At 44.2% G+C, this 12,663-nt stretch overlaps 1 protein-coding gene across 1 annotated transcript; it reads left to right on the plus strand.

Moving 5' to 3' along the window:
* Positions 1-7,982: 7,982 nt before the first annotated feature.
* On the plus strand, positions 7,983-8,954 carry LOC308302915 (beta-1,3-galactosyltransferase 2-like; the record flags this gene model as incomplete). The annotated part of the gene is made up of 1 exon (XM_080747233.1): positions 7,983-8,954. One exon carries the CDS (start codon positions 7,983-7,985, stop codon positions 8,952-8,954), a length of 972 nt encoding a protein of 323 aa, XP_080603359.1.
* Positions 8,955-12,663: the final 3,709 nt, after the last annotated feature.

Consider the following 12,663-nt stretch of genomic DNA (forward strand, 5'->3'; position numbering starts at 1 on the left):
ACGGCTTAAAAGCAGGATTATTAACACTGAAAACCTCACTTACTTCACTGGAGCAGTGGTTCTTAAACATTCCATTTTTGTTACAGTACAGATAATGGTCTCATATCATAACATCATTGTCAAGCTGTCTTCTTTCCTCTTCCAAGGTTAAAGGTTAAAAAGCTGCTTAAATAGTCTATATAAGTGGTTCTCAAAGTGTATTTCAGGGTCTAAATTGACCTACAAGTCTGTAACTTTGACTGTGTACAAATAGACAGAAAGACAGACAGAGAGAGAGACTTGTCTTATTGCATCTGGTAACATTCTTTCTCTCCCATGTTAAACTTTCATTGCTGCTTCATGGTAACATTCTCTACTATTCATACATGTACAGGGCAAACACTATTTATTTACATTACAATGGAATTATGAAGTATTTTCAACCTTCAATCTTCAGGTTTCCTGTAATTCTGGAGAGACATTCATTCTTTCATACTTTATTACTAACCAGGTTTAATTAATCTGGCCAAACATAAGCCACAGACAAAAGGCCACATAGCCACCTAGTCCAGGGCATGTAGTGTTCAATGTTTGTCCATTTGGCTGATGGCAGCCAAGAATAATGTACTTTTGGAGCGGATGGAAAGGCTAAGGTACCGCTTGCCTGAACAGAAGTCCCCCACAATCCGTTCAGCCTTGGCCATGCATCGCCTCTCATATATTCCTTTGAGGAAAGGAAGCTAATCTCCAACTGCCCACTGAGCTGACTGCACTGAAGAGCAGTACAGCTCCAGTACCAGTACCCCACGATGATTCCACCTGTCAGGAAGGATGCAGTTGTAGGAGGACCTCAGGATATGGGAGCTGGACCCTAAACCTCGTCAGGCACCATAAACAGTACAATGGGACTTGGCCCAAGAATGGTCTTGTATGCTCTCCCTGCAGTCTGCTGTTGGTGTTTAAGGTCCTCAGAAGACTGATGCTTGAACCCCCTCCTCCGTCAACCTATATGAATATATGAGAGTGGAATTAAGTTCACATGAAACATTTTTACAAAAACAAAAGTGCAAAGAACTGTTCACACCAGAACGGCAACAGCCTGCTGCTGTTAACCGCTGCAACCTGACCTCAGGAACCATTTGGTTCCAATGTACAAATGGAACCAAATGGACTCTAACAGGTCCATTTGGTTCCATTTGTACGCTGTCAAAGTTACAGACCTATGTTAAATTGCTGCTCTGAGGGAACTTTGTCAATGCTGCTCTGAGGGCAGCTTAAATGATATGCAAGGAGCAATGTTAAAATGCTGCTCTGAGGGCAGCTTAAATTATATGCAAAGAGCAATGTTAAAATGCTGCTCTGAGGGCACTTTGTCAATGCTGCTCTGAGGGCAGCTTAAACGATATGCATAGACCAATGTTAAAATGCTGCTCTGAGGGCAGCTTAAATGATATTCAAAGAGCAATGTTAAAATGCTGCTCTGAGGGCACTTTGTCAATGCTGCTCTGAGGGCAGCTTAAATTATATGCATAGACCAATGTTAAGATGCTGCTCTGAGGGCAGCTTAAATGATATGCATAGACCAATGTTAAGATGCTGCTCTGAGGGCAGCTTAAATTATATGCAAAGAGCAATGTTAAAATGCTGCTCTGAGGGCACTTTGTCAATGCTGCTCTGAGGGCAGCTTAAACTATATGCATAGACCAATGTTAAAATGCTGCTCTGAGGGCAGCTTAAATGATATTCAAAGAGCAATGCTGCTCTGGCGGCACCTTGTCAATGCTGCTCTGAGGGCAGCCTAAAAGATAAGCAAATAGCAATGTTAAAATGCTGCTCTGAGGGCAGTTATTCAATGCTGCTCTGAGGGCAGCCTAAATGAGATGCATAGACCAATCTAAAAATGCTGCTCTGAGGGCAGTTAGTCAATGCTGGTCTGAGGGCAGCTTAAATGATATGCAAATAGCATCGCTGAAATGCTGCTCTGAGGGCAGTTGGTCAATGCTGCTCCGAGGGCAGCATACATAATATGCAAAGAGCAATGTTAAAATGCTGCTCTGGGGGCACTTTGTCAATGCTGCTCTGAGGGCAGCCTAAATGATTTGCATAGACCAATGTTAAAATGCTGCTCTGAGGGCAGCCTAAATGATATGCATAGACCAATGTTAAAATGCTGCTCTGAGGGCAGCTTAAACCATATGCATAGACCAATGTTAAGATGCTGCTCTGAGGGCAGCGTAAATGATATTCAAAGAGCAATGCTGCTCTGGGGGCACTTTGTCAATGCTGCTCTGAGGGCAGCCTAAATGATAAGCAAATAGCAATGTTAAAATGCTGCTCTGAGGGCAGTTAGTCAATGCTGCTCTGAGGGCAGCTTAAATGAGATGCATAGACCAATCTAAAAATGCTGCTCCGAGGGCAGCATACATAATATGCAAAGAGCAATGTTAAAATGCTGCTCTGGGGGCACTTTGTCAATGCTGCTCTGAGGGCAGCCTAAATGATTTGCATAGACCAATGTTAAAATGCTGCTCTGAGGGCAGCCTAAATGATATGCATAGACCAATGTTAAAATGCTGCTCTGAGGGCACTTTGTCAATGCTGCTCTGAGGGCAGTTTACATAATATGCAAAGAGCAATGTTAAAATGCTGCTCTGAGGGCACTTTGTCAATGCTGCTCTGAGGGCAGTTTACATAATATGCATAAACCAATGTTAAGATGCTGCTCTGAGGGCAGCTTATGTGATATACAAAGAGCAAGAGCAATTCTGCTCTGTGGTCACTTTGTCAATGCTGCTCTGAGGGCAGCCTAAATGATATGCATAGACAAATGTTAAAATGCTGCTCTGAGGGCAGCCTAAATGATAAGCATTGACAAATGTTAAAATGCTGCTCTGAGGGCACTTTGTCAATGCTGCTCTGAGGGCAGCTTAAACGATATGCAAAGAGCAATGCTGCTCTGGGCACTTTGTCAATGCTGCTCTGAGGGCAGCCTAAATGATATGCATAGACCAATGTTAAAATGCTGCTCTGAGGGCAGTTGGGTCAATGCTGCTCTGAGGGCAGCTTACATAATATGCAAAGAGCAATGTTAAAATGCTGCTCTGTGGGCACTTTGTCAATGCTGCTCTGAGGGCAGCTTAAATGATATGCAAAGAGCAATGCTGCTCCGGGGGCAGCCTAAATGACATGCATAGACCAATGTTAAAATGTTGCTCTGAGGGCAGTTAGTCAATGCTGGTCTGAGGGCAGCCTAAATTATATGTATAGACCAATGTTAAAATGCTGCTCTGAGGGCAATGAGATAGAGACACTAGTTTCTAGTGTCTCTATCTCTCTCTGGAAGAGGTTGCACATGAACTCTGCAGCCGCACTGAGGCGCCTCAACACAACAAAATGATTTAAATTACATTGCAATTCAAGGCAGTTTGAACAGCTAATTCCAACAGTAGCTATGTAACAAGGCCAAGCTGCATTACCTAACAACATTAGCTTGCTAGCTATGTTTGAAAATGTTAACATTAGCAACCTGCTAGGTTGCTACATTTGAAAATGATTTAATTACATTACAATTCAAGGCAGAGTTGGAACAGCTAGTTTCAACATAGCAGACTATCTATGGTAACAAGGCTAAGCTACAGTGGCTAACATTAGCTAAATTAAATCAACACCTTGCTAAGTTAGTCAGCTAGCAAACCTTAGCTTAATGAAAGTTTCTAAATGTAGTGCTAGCAAACATCAACAAATTCATATTTAAAAGTCTTACCTTGCAGATGAAGCAATATGCTTAGGCAGTGTAGCGAGTAGTGAAGATTTTAATAGTTTAGTGTAGTAGTAGGCTTGCACTGAAGCAGTAGCAGGCTTTCACTGAAGGCAGCAGGAGCAGACTAACTGACTGACTGACTGTGATACAAAGATGGCTGCCGCTGAACAATTCAAAATTGCATTGAACCCGCCTCCGCCCCGCCTCCAACTGTTACTGATTGGCCAGGCGCGAGGACCAATGAAATTGAATGCTGCCCTCAGGTCACATTCCAATCCTTATAAGTCACATCTGCGCAGCGCGTGGAGTAGACAACAGAGGCGCACATGGGTATGGTAGCTACCGTACCTTGATTACAGGAGAAAATAATAAAATGTACTTAAAATGAATTCATCATGCTTGTTGCTAAGTATTGGCAACATGACTGGTGTATTGCATGCGTGCCTTCACACATGCAAAACAACAGCCATGATGTTACCATACCTTAGCATTTGCAGAACTGACGCTGCTGGCGGGATTATGAGCGAGTGTGAGTGAGTGTGCGGGCCTATTCGTGGACTCTTTTTATTCTGTCTGTCTGTCAGCATATTCATTACATTACTCCGTGTGAGTAGCCTAATGGCAAAGCATCTGGATAAATCACTGTCTGTCTGTCTGTCTGTCTGTCTGTCTGTCTGACTGCACCGACGCTCTCTCTCTCTGTGTGTCATGAAACTAGCCTACTTTTTCCTATTTGCAACCTTCTAATTCATGAAGTTCAGTTCCCTGTTTCAGCTGTGAGACTCACAACCCTCGATTACCACCATGAATTGCCTTTGCTTTGATCACTTGATTGGTGATCAAGAAGTGGTCCACCATATTCGTTTGATGTCACAGCTGCAGGAGCTAATGATCAGCGTAATTCACACATCTATTGTTTGTTTTTCCTTGAAAGCAAATAATGACCGCGCTAATTGATCCATTGGTAACTGAGAGCTATACCAGTGTTTCTCAACCTGTGGGTTGGGACCCAAATGTTCAGACCTAGATGACATTACATGTGATTAAGTTGTGGCTCCACTGGTAGAGAATCCTTTCATTTTATGATATGAATTATTTTAATCCTGGAGCCAAGCCATCATGCCCATAAACACTTGATTCTGTGTCCAACAATATTCTAATATTTTCAATAAAAGGGTATTTATTAAATAAGGTATAATCAAATGTTCAAATATGCAGGCACACTTAATAATGTGTTGGTAATTAGAACTAATATTTTTGTATTGGACAGAAAGACAGACTAAGACAGAACTAGAGAGATGCAATTGTAAATTGCAAGTGTTATTCTACAGTAAGCTAACTGTCATGTGAAGCTCGACCAATTGATTTCCTTTTGATTCCCACTCCCATTGATTCCCTATTGATTCCCACTCCCATTGATTCCCTATGATTCCCATTCCCATTGATTCCCTATTGATTCTCTATCATTTCTAGCTTTGTCTTGCCTTGCTTACGTAATCCTTTCGTCATTTCCCAACAATTCTAATCTTTATAAGCTATTGCTCGGCATAACGGTCACACTTGTAATATTGTGTTGCTTAAGTATAACTATTTTGATTCTATTCTTAAGTATTTTCAAATACAGGAGAGGAGCGGGAGAGACAAGGAGAAGGCAGGGGCGGTATGCTACTGTTCAAGTTGAACCAGAATCATCTGTGGCTAGCTTGTTTGATAGCCATTGCATTAGCACACCAATGTTATGGACCATCTCAAGACTCACTCAGCCAAGACGGTGGAGAGGACTCAGAGGAGGGCATCTTTGACGAGAAAAACAAGACAGACATGCTGTATCAAGTGGAGGGCAGTTCCAATAGCTCCTTCATCTTTGACAAGAGAAACAATACAGGCAAGCTGTTTCCAGAGGAGGGAAGTTCCAACAGCACAAGAGCAAACAAGGCAGGCATGCTTTTTACAGGCCCCCTGAAAGGTGAATTGTTTCCGTCCGGTGTTAAGCTTGAGTGGGTTCCTTTCAAAGGTTCACTTCCCAGAGGTGCAGTGTCCTTTAAAGGGACCAGTGGAACTGAATTTGTCTGTAAAAGTTATTGCGAGTCGGGGAAGTACGTCCAACGGTGGGGTGATTTTTGCACCATTGCTTGGAAAGGATGGGGGATGAAGGCCCACCAGTTTGAGGTTTTGGTCAATAAAGACCAGTACGAGACCCTGGAGTGGACTTGGGGTTCATATGGGTGGGTGCCTCCCCACTCTGTGAAGACCTGTGCTCACAGAGAGGACATGTATGTGGGAAGTTATCATGTCTGGTCAGCCTCAGGCCTTGATCTTTGGCTTGGTAAGGTTGTTACTTGGGCCAAGAGCATTTATTTCACCGACTTAGAAAATAAAGAGAGGTATTATAATGAATATCATGTTCTTACGATTAAGTTGGATGTTGTTAGTGAACATATATCTCATGTGAAGTATCGAATTGATGCGGCAAAGATCGTCGAAACCCCACCAGAGCACATGCGAATTTCTAGGGTGACGAATAATGGATGCCGCAATGTGTTAAAGACTGTCACCCTCTCGAAGACCGAGACGGTGGAAAACACCTGGGACACAGGCTTCTCTGTCGAGTCCAAGGTATTCACCAGCATTACTGCCAAAATTCCCTACATTAAGCAAGGGACATTTGAGTTCACACTGCAGTCGAAATATGAGTTAAACGAAGGTAGTACCACCGTGGATACCCTGAGCCACTCTGCAGCTGTGCAAATCACGGTCCCACCAAAACACACCTGTGTTGTGCTCCTACAGGAGCGTAAGCTAAAATCGTCCGTACCGTTCACTGCGCATCTCGTTCGGACCTACAGCAATGGGCAAACCAGGGAGACCACCATTGAAGGTATTTTCCATGGACTGCAAATTGGGGAGGTTGAATCAGTGGTCGAACGCTGTGAACCTGTCTTCGACTCGAAGCCCTGCCCGATGATGTCTGGCACCATGACAAACTATGGCCAATGAATGTTTTTCAATGGATTCAGAATCATGAATAGCCCCTAGTTTGACCCCTCACATGCTAATTAAAGAAGATATTTTTTTCTTTTTTTTAGGCCAATAAAAAAAACTATACCAAATATGCCATGACTACCATGATTCATTGTTACGTTTAACTTGCCAATCATAAAGTGACATGTCTATTTTCCTATGTCTATAGGCCTACCGTACTATATTTGTTAAATTAATATACATTGTATTCAGAGAAGAAAATGAGAAGGGAAGGAAACAAAGAGAAACCTGATTATTGTACCACTGTACTGTATTATTATTTTGTATGCTGATTGACTTAATATACAGTAAGAGAAAACGGACATTACACTGGTGTGGACTCTTTTCTTGTGTGGGAGTGATCTTTTTGGGAAACTGTATTTATTATTGTCTTAATTACATGGGGAAAAATACCCATCAAATGGCCCTTCTATGCAGAAAAATACCATGGGAGAATTGTGTAAAAATCACACAGTGCAAGTTTTGATTTTATTCATGCCCTTTTTGACCATAAATCACAGATGTGTCCAGTGGTTATACCGATTTGTACCTGCTGTGTTAGAGCTAGCTAACACATACATCGAATGCATAAAAGCAGTCACCTAGGATCACAGGTAAACCAAGAACCAATCATCAGTCTAACAGTATTAACTAACTAACAATACAGAACTAATCTAAACTATAATGGTGCAATTGGAAATTGCAAGTGTGGTTGCCTATTTATTCTGGATAGCCAAATTGTCATGTGAAGCTTGATTAATCCTCAAGCTAGCACCACACCCCCATTACACTCAATGGACTTACTCTATAATGGTGATGTCGCCGAGAATGCTGCTTCCTGATTGGCTAAAAGTTTATCCAGGAAATGAAGAGGTAAGCTGGGCTAGAACTATAATGTATTGCATACAGTCAGCAACCACATTAATAAGGAAAATCATAGTTTCAGCCCTAATATGGTCAACTCATAGTGATGTTATGATGACAAGACACACTCTTCAAGAAAGATTATAAAAGAGTCTCACTGAATATCTACAGTGATATTAATCATTACCTATTGTGGAGAGCTCTTACTAATCCAGATAGATTTCATACAGCCCATTGAAATTAAGCGACTCCTTTGATTAGACGTAGAATCCAGTCGCCGTGCCCGCTCGCAATGCGTTGGGGAAGACCACACCATCGCATGCTCTGCGTTTCACTCGCCAGTCTCCTTTTGCGCCTGATGATGTTTGGCCTTGTGGCCTCGGGAGTAGAACGTCCCATGGACCGCCCCGTGGACCGCCCCGTGGACCACGATGGAGATAATGGGTTGGAGACGCCCCACTGGACGATGAAGAACTGGTTGGCAGAAGCTAATGCCAGCCAAGGTGGAGAGGAGAGCGGCTCCACGCTGTCTCCTGGGCCGTTCCCTTACATCATTGACGAGGCAAACAAATGCCCGACGGGCAGAGCGGCGCCGTTCTTGGTGTTGCTGGTAACCGTCGAGGCTCATAATGTGCACCGTCGAGACGCCATACGACGGACGTGGGCAAACGAGAACCAGGAGGGAGTCCTGAGGTTGTTCCTGCTGGGGGTGAAGCCGGGCGAGCAAGGGCGCCTGGAGCAGAACATCCTGGAGTCGGAGAGCCTGGAGCACCAAGACATTATTCAGCAGGACTTTGTCGACAGCTACTACAACCTCACCCTGAAAACCATGATGGGTCTTAACTGGGTGGCCACACGTTGCCCGCGGGCCAGCTTCGCTATGAAGGTCGACAGCGACGTCTTCGTCAACACGAAGTACCTCGTCCACAAGCTGCTCAGACTGAAGCCCGGGGTGAAGGACTACTTCACAGGCTTAATCAAAAGGGGCGAGGGGCCGATCCGGAACAAAAACAACAAGTGGTACATGTCCGAAGAGGAGTACCCGGGTCACATGTACCCCACCTACGCCGGAGGGCCCGGTTACGTGTTCTCCGGAGACCTGGCTGCAAAGATCTACGGCACCTCTCTGAGCACTCCACGCTTACACCTCGAGGACGTGTACGTGGCCGTGTGCCTGGACAAACTGCGGGTGGAGCTCACAACACCCCTGCCAAACGAGTTCAACCCGGACCCAGTTCCCTGGTCACGACACAGCTACAGCCGCCTGGTCACCAGCCACCAGGTTTCCCCTGTTGACATGCTGGAGTTCTGGAGCCGTCTGCAGCACTAAGGTAGACCTGGCTGGGAGGAAGACAGCCCTGAGGCCGAAGGGGCTGAGATCATTCTCATAGGACTTACAGTCCCATTAAGAGTGTTGTGAACAGGCGTTTGACAGAAAGAGCCCCAAGTAACAGGATATTTTGCATGACTGCGGAGGGAAAGGCATGGCAGGCATGGCTGTTTCCAGTCAAGGTCGGCTGTAGAGGATTCCCTGCCCAATCAGTGTGGAGGATGCTCACAGCCATTGGGATGACCAGGAGGGAGAGAAGGACAGAAGCTTGAAGGAGAGGCGTAGCGGCAGAAAGAGCCTCTTGTTGGTTATGGAGCAGGAGAGAACTTGAGAGGGGAGTTAAGGAAGCCAGGAGGAGGACTTAGACACCACTGCCGAGTCGTGCCGACCCATCATCGGGAGGGTGTTGCGCTTTGTGTAGGGCTTGTGGTGTGTGCCCTGTCCGTCCATGACGGGACCCGTCTGTGGAGGGGCTGTGAAGGCGCCAGTGGGTAGAAGGCCCGAGGAGAACGACAGAAAACATCATGCCATGCCATGCCATCGGGGAAACGAGCCAAAACCACACAGAAACACTGAAGGAAACGTCATGAAATGTCCAGCACTACAGAGGTGCACCAGAGAGGGGGTCAGCAGCCGCGCTGGACCGACGGCGGCGGTGGTGCAGTTTCTTCATGAGGCCCGACCAGTGTGAAAGAGGGGAAGCCACTCAACGTAGCAGAGGGGCCAAGTCACGACTTGTCCCTCTCCAAGCCTTAAGTACCCCTCTTGTCACTTGATGTGGTATTGGATGTTTTTAGCCTTTTTATTTCGTTTTTGTCTAGCTGCACAGCCCCACTTACCTGCAAACTGACATTTTACACATTGGCATTTTATGCCTTGAGCAAAGTGGGGTTGCAGGAAGGTGCCGTTAGGGGCTGGGTTCTCCAAATAATCTTCCCTCATAATATGAGGTTGTGGTATAAAAGAGTTTGAGAACCCCTGCAGTAAAGTATCAATAATGCCACCTCCCCTCCTGGCCAGGGCATGTTGCAGTGGGATTGTGTTGGATGGCATGCAGGCAGGACCAGACTGAGCTCTCTGGGCCCTGCTGAGCCCTGTCATCTCCTGTCCGACTGCAGCTGCAGCTCATGGACACACATCACAGGATTTACTGGGGATCCAACAGAAAGCCACGTCTTCACTTGACAACAAAAGATTGGGGAGAGGATACATGGCAAAAGTACAAAGTGTATTTATTAAAGATAGGCCTAGGACATTAACTAAATAATGTTTCGAAACAACTGAACTCAACATAATGCCAAAAGGATCCTATGAAGTGTGGAGTCAGTGATCAGTGGTGTAAAGGTGGATGTGTGGAACATGGTGTAGTGCAAGGTGTTGGATGGAAAGTAAAGCTAGAACTAACTAAACATAACAGAACAGAACATCAGGCAACAGGGCTGTTGGAGACAGGTCAGCCTCCTCTGGAATCTGGATCTCTCCCTCAGAATTACATGGGCTGGCTTCTTATAGACTCCTGGAGACGCCGGTCCCAGGTGCTCTCCAATGAGCCATTAGACCAATGAGCCAATAAGGCCCCACCCTGCTCACCTATAGGAAGACAGTTAGCAAGGCAACGAGCCCTAATGACCCAGACTTAATGTGTGGGGCATCACACCAGCTGTCATCTCAACAATGCTCTCCCTCTCTCTCTCTCTCCTTTCTGTGGCAGAATAAGCAAACCGGGTCCATGAAAACAAGACAAAAAGAAGTGCCACAGCACTTGAGCACTATAAACGTACAACAGGGTTCCCACACATTTTTACCAATTAATTTCCAAAACTTTTCCAGAATATTTAACCAAATTTCAAGGACTATATAACAATAATTCAGCTCAATAACAGGTTGCTTACTCCTATGCGCAACAGGTAGTGTATGCCAGTGGTTCTATGCGCAACAGGTAGTGTATGCCAGTGGTTCTATGCGCAACAGGTAGTGTATGCCAGTGGTTCTATGCACAACAGGTAGTGTATGCCAGTGGTTCTATGCACAACAGGTAGTGTATGCCAGTGGTTCTCAACCTTTTCAGGCCGTGGCCCCCGAAAGAATCATATTTTAACTGGGGACCCCACCACCCTGGCGAGGCGTCGTGAGCATGTAGATCTGCTATTTTCACAATTTCTGACTAATATTTGACAATTTGGCCCATGTTTAATTTGTCATTTCAGAGGTATTAACAAAATCAATACCCAAAGACAATGCATAGCTATTTTTCCAGGACCTTCCAGGACCCTTGATAAATTCCAAAACTTTTCCAGTAGGCCTACTGGAAAAATATTTTTCTAATTTCAAAATATTTCCAGGAATTTCATGACCGTGGGAACCCTGGTACAAGCATTGGATATTTGCGTTGCGATGTGACAAGTCACACGTGAGCTTGTAGATCTAAAAAAAGAAGAAAAAAAATACATTTTTAATTGTATAATTTTATTTTAACAACAGAAATCTGGTACGGGCACATATTTTCAGAAGCGTGCTCCCACTGGTTTAAACAACATATGAAACAAGCCCAAATAAGCAACTATTACTTTGGAATCAAGCCCAATTGAAGACCACAACTAGAAAAATATTGTTCCTTCGAAACAATTGTGGGCTCGCTTCAAGCCAGAAAACAATGGCTATAAAAGTACAAAATGTCAAGATCGCAGGCAGTGCTCTCTTTGACGTTACTGACGTCAAAGATTGGTCCATTTTGTTCCAAAAATGTGTTGTGCAAAAGTTGACCCGCTGGTGGCGCTATAACAGGCCAATGTAAGAAGGGTGGTATCTGTTCCTTGACCTATTGGGAATGTGCTTGTAAGATTTCACGCACATTGCAGGCTGTGTTCATGATTTGAGGTGTTTTTGGCTTTGGCCACTTTATCGCTGCTTGCAGCTATATTCATTATTATTATTATTGTTTTGTGTGTGTGCACTTCATAGGCATATTAGATAAAGGTCCTTAGATTGTGTGTAGAATGTTTCATGCAAATTGCAAAAAAAAATCCTAACGGGTTTAAGCGTTTCACAAACTGCTCAAAATGATATAGCGCCCCCCTTTGACCAATTGGGGTAAGATTGGTTTTAGTGATATTTGGACTAACACTCTACATCTTTGCCAAATGCCATGAACATGTTACTTTGCATGTATGATTTAGAGGCAGAAGAATAATTTGCATAAAACTGCAATATTCATTGAATTTATTTAAAAAAGCATGTTTCAATTTTAAAGAAATCCGATCTGACAGATCTTTAGATATCGGTCCAAAGTTCACGTAAAAAAAGTTTTGTGCACGTGGAGCGAAAATTCCAGAATAAAAGCGGGTTTACGCGTTTTACAAACTGCTCAAAATGGCGGAAAATTGAAGGGCGGAGCTTACTTAACAACGACACAGATGTCTTCCGCTTGAGTCAAAGCACGCGTGTAACAAGTTGCATGTCTTCAAACGAAACGAGTCATGACTTATGCCCATTTGAAGTTTGAATTTTCAAACGCTTCGTATAGCGCCCCCCTTTGGCCGATTGGAATAAAATTGGTTTCAGTGATACTTTGACTAACCCTCCACATCTTTGCCAAATGCCATGAACGTGTAACTTTGCATGTATGATTTAGAGGCCGAAGAATAATTTGCATAAAACCGCAATATTGATTGAATTATTAAAAAATTATATTTCACTTTAAAAGAAATCC

Source organism: Nannobrachium achirus (genome assembly GCF_963921795.1).
Source record: "Nannobrachium achirus genome assembly, chromosome: 18".
Taxonomy (NCBI): Eukaryota; Metazoa; Chordata; class Actinopteri; order Myctophiformes; family Myctophidae; genus Nannobrachium; species Nannobrachium achirus.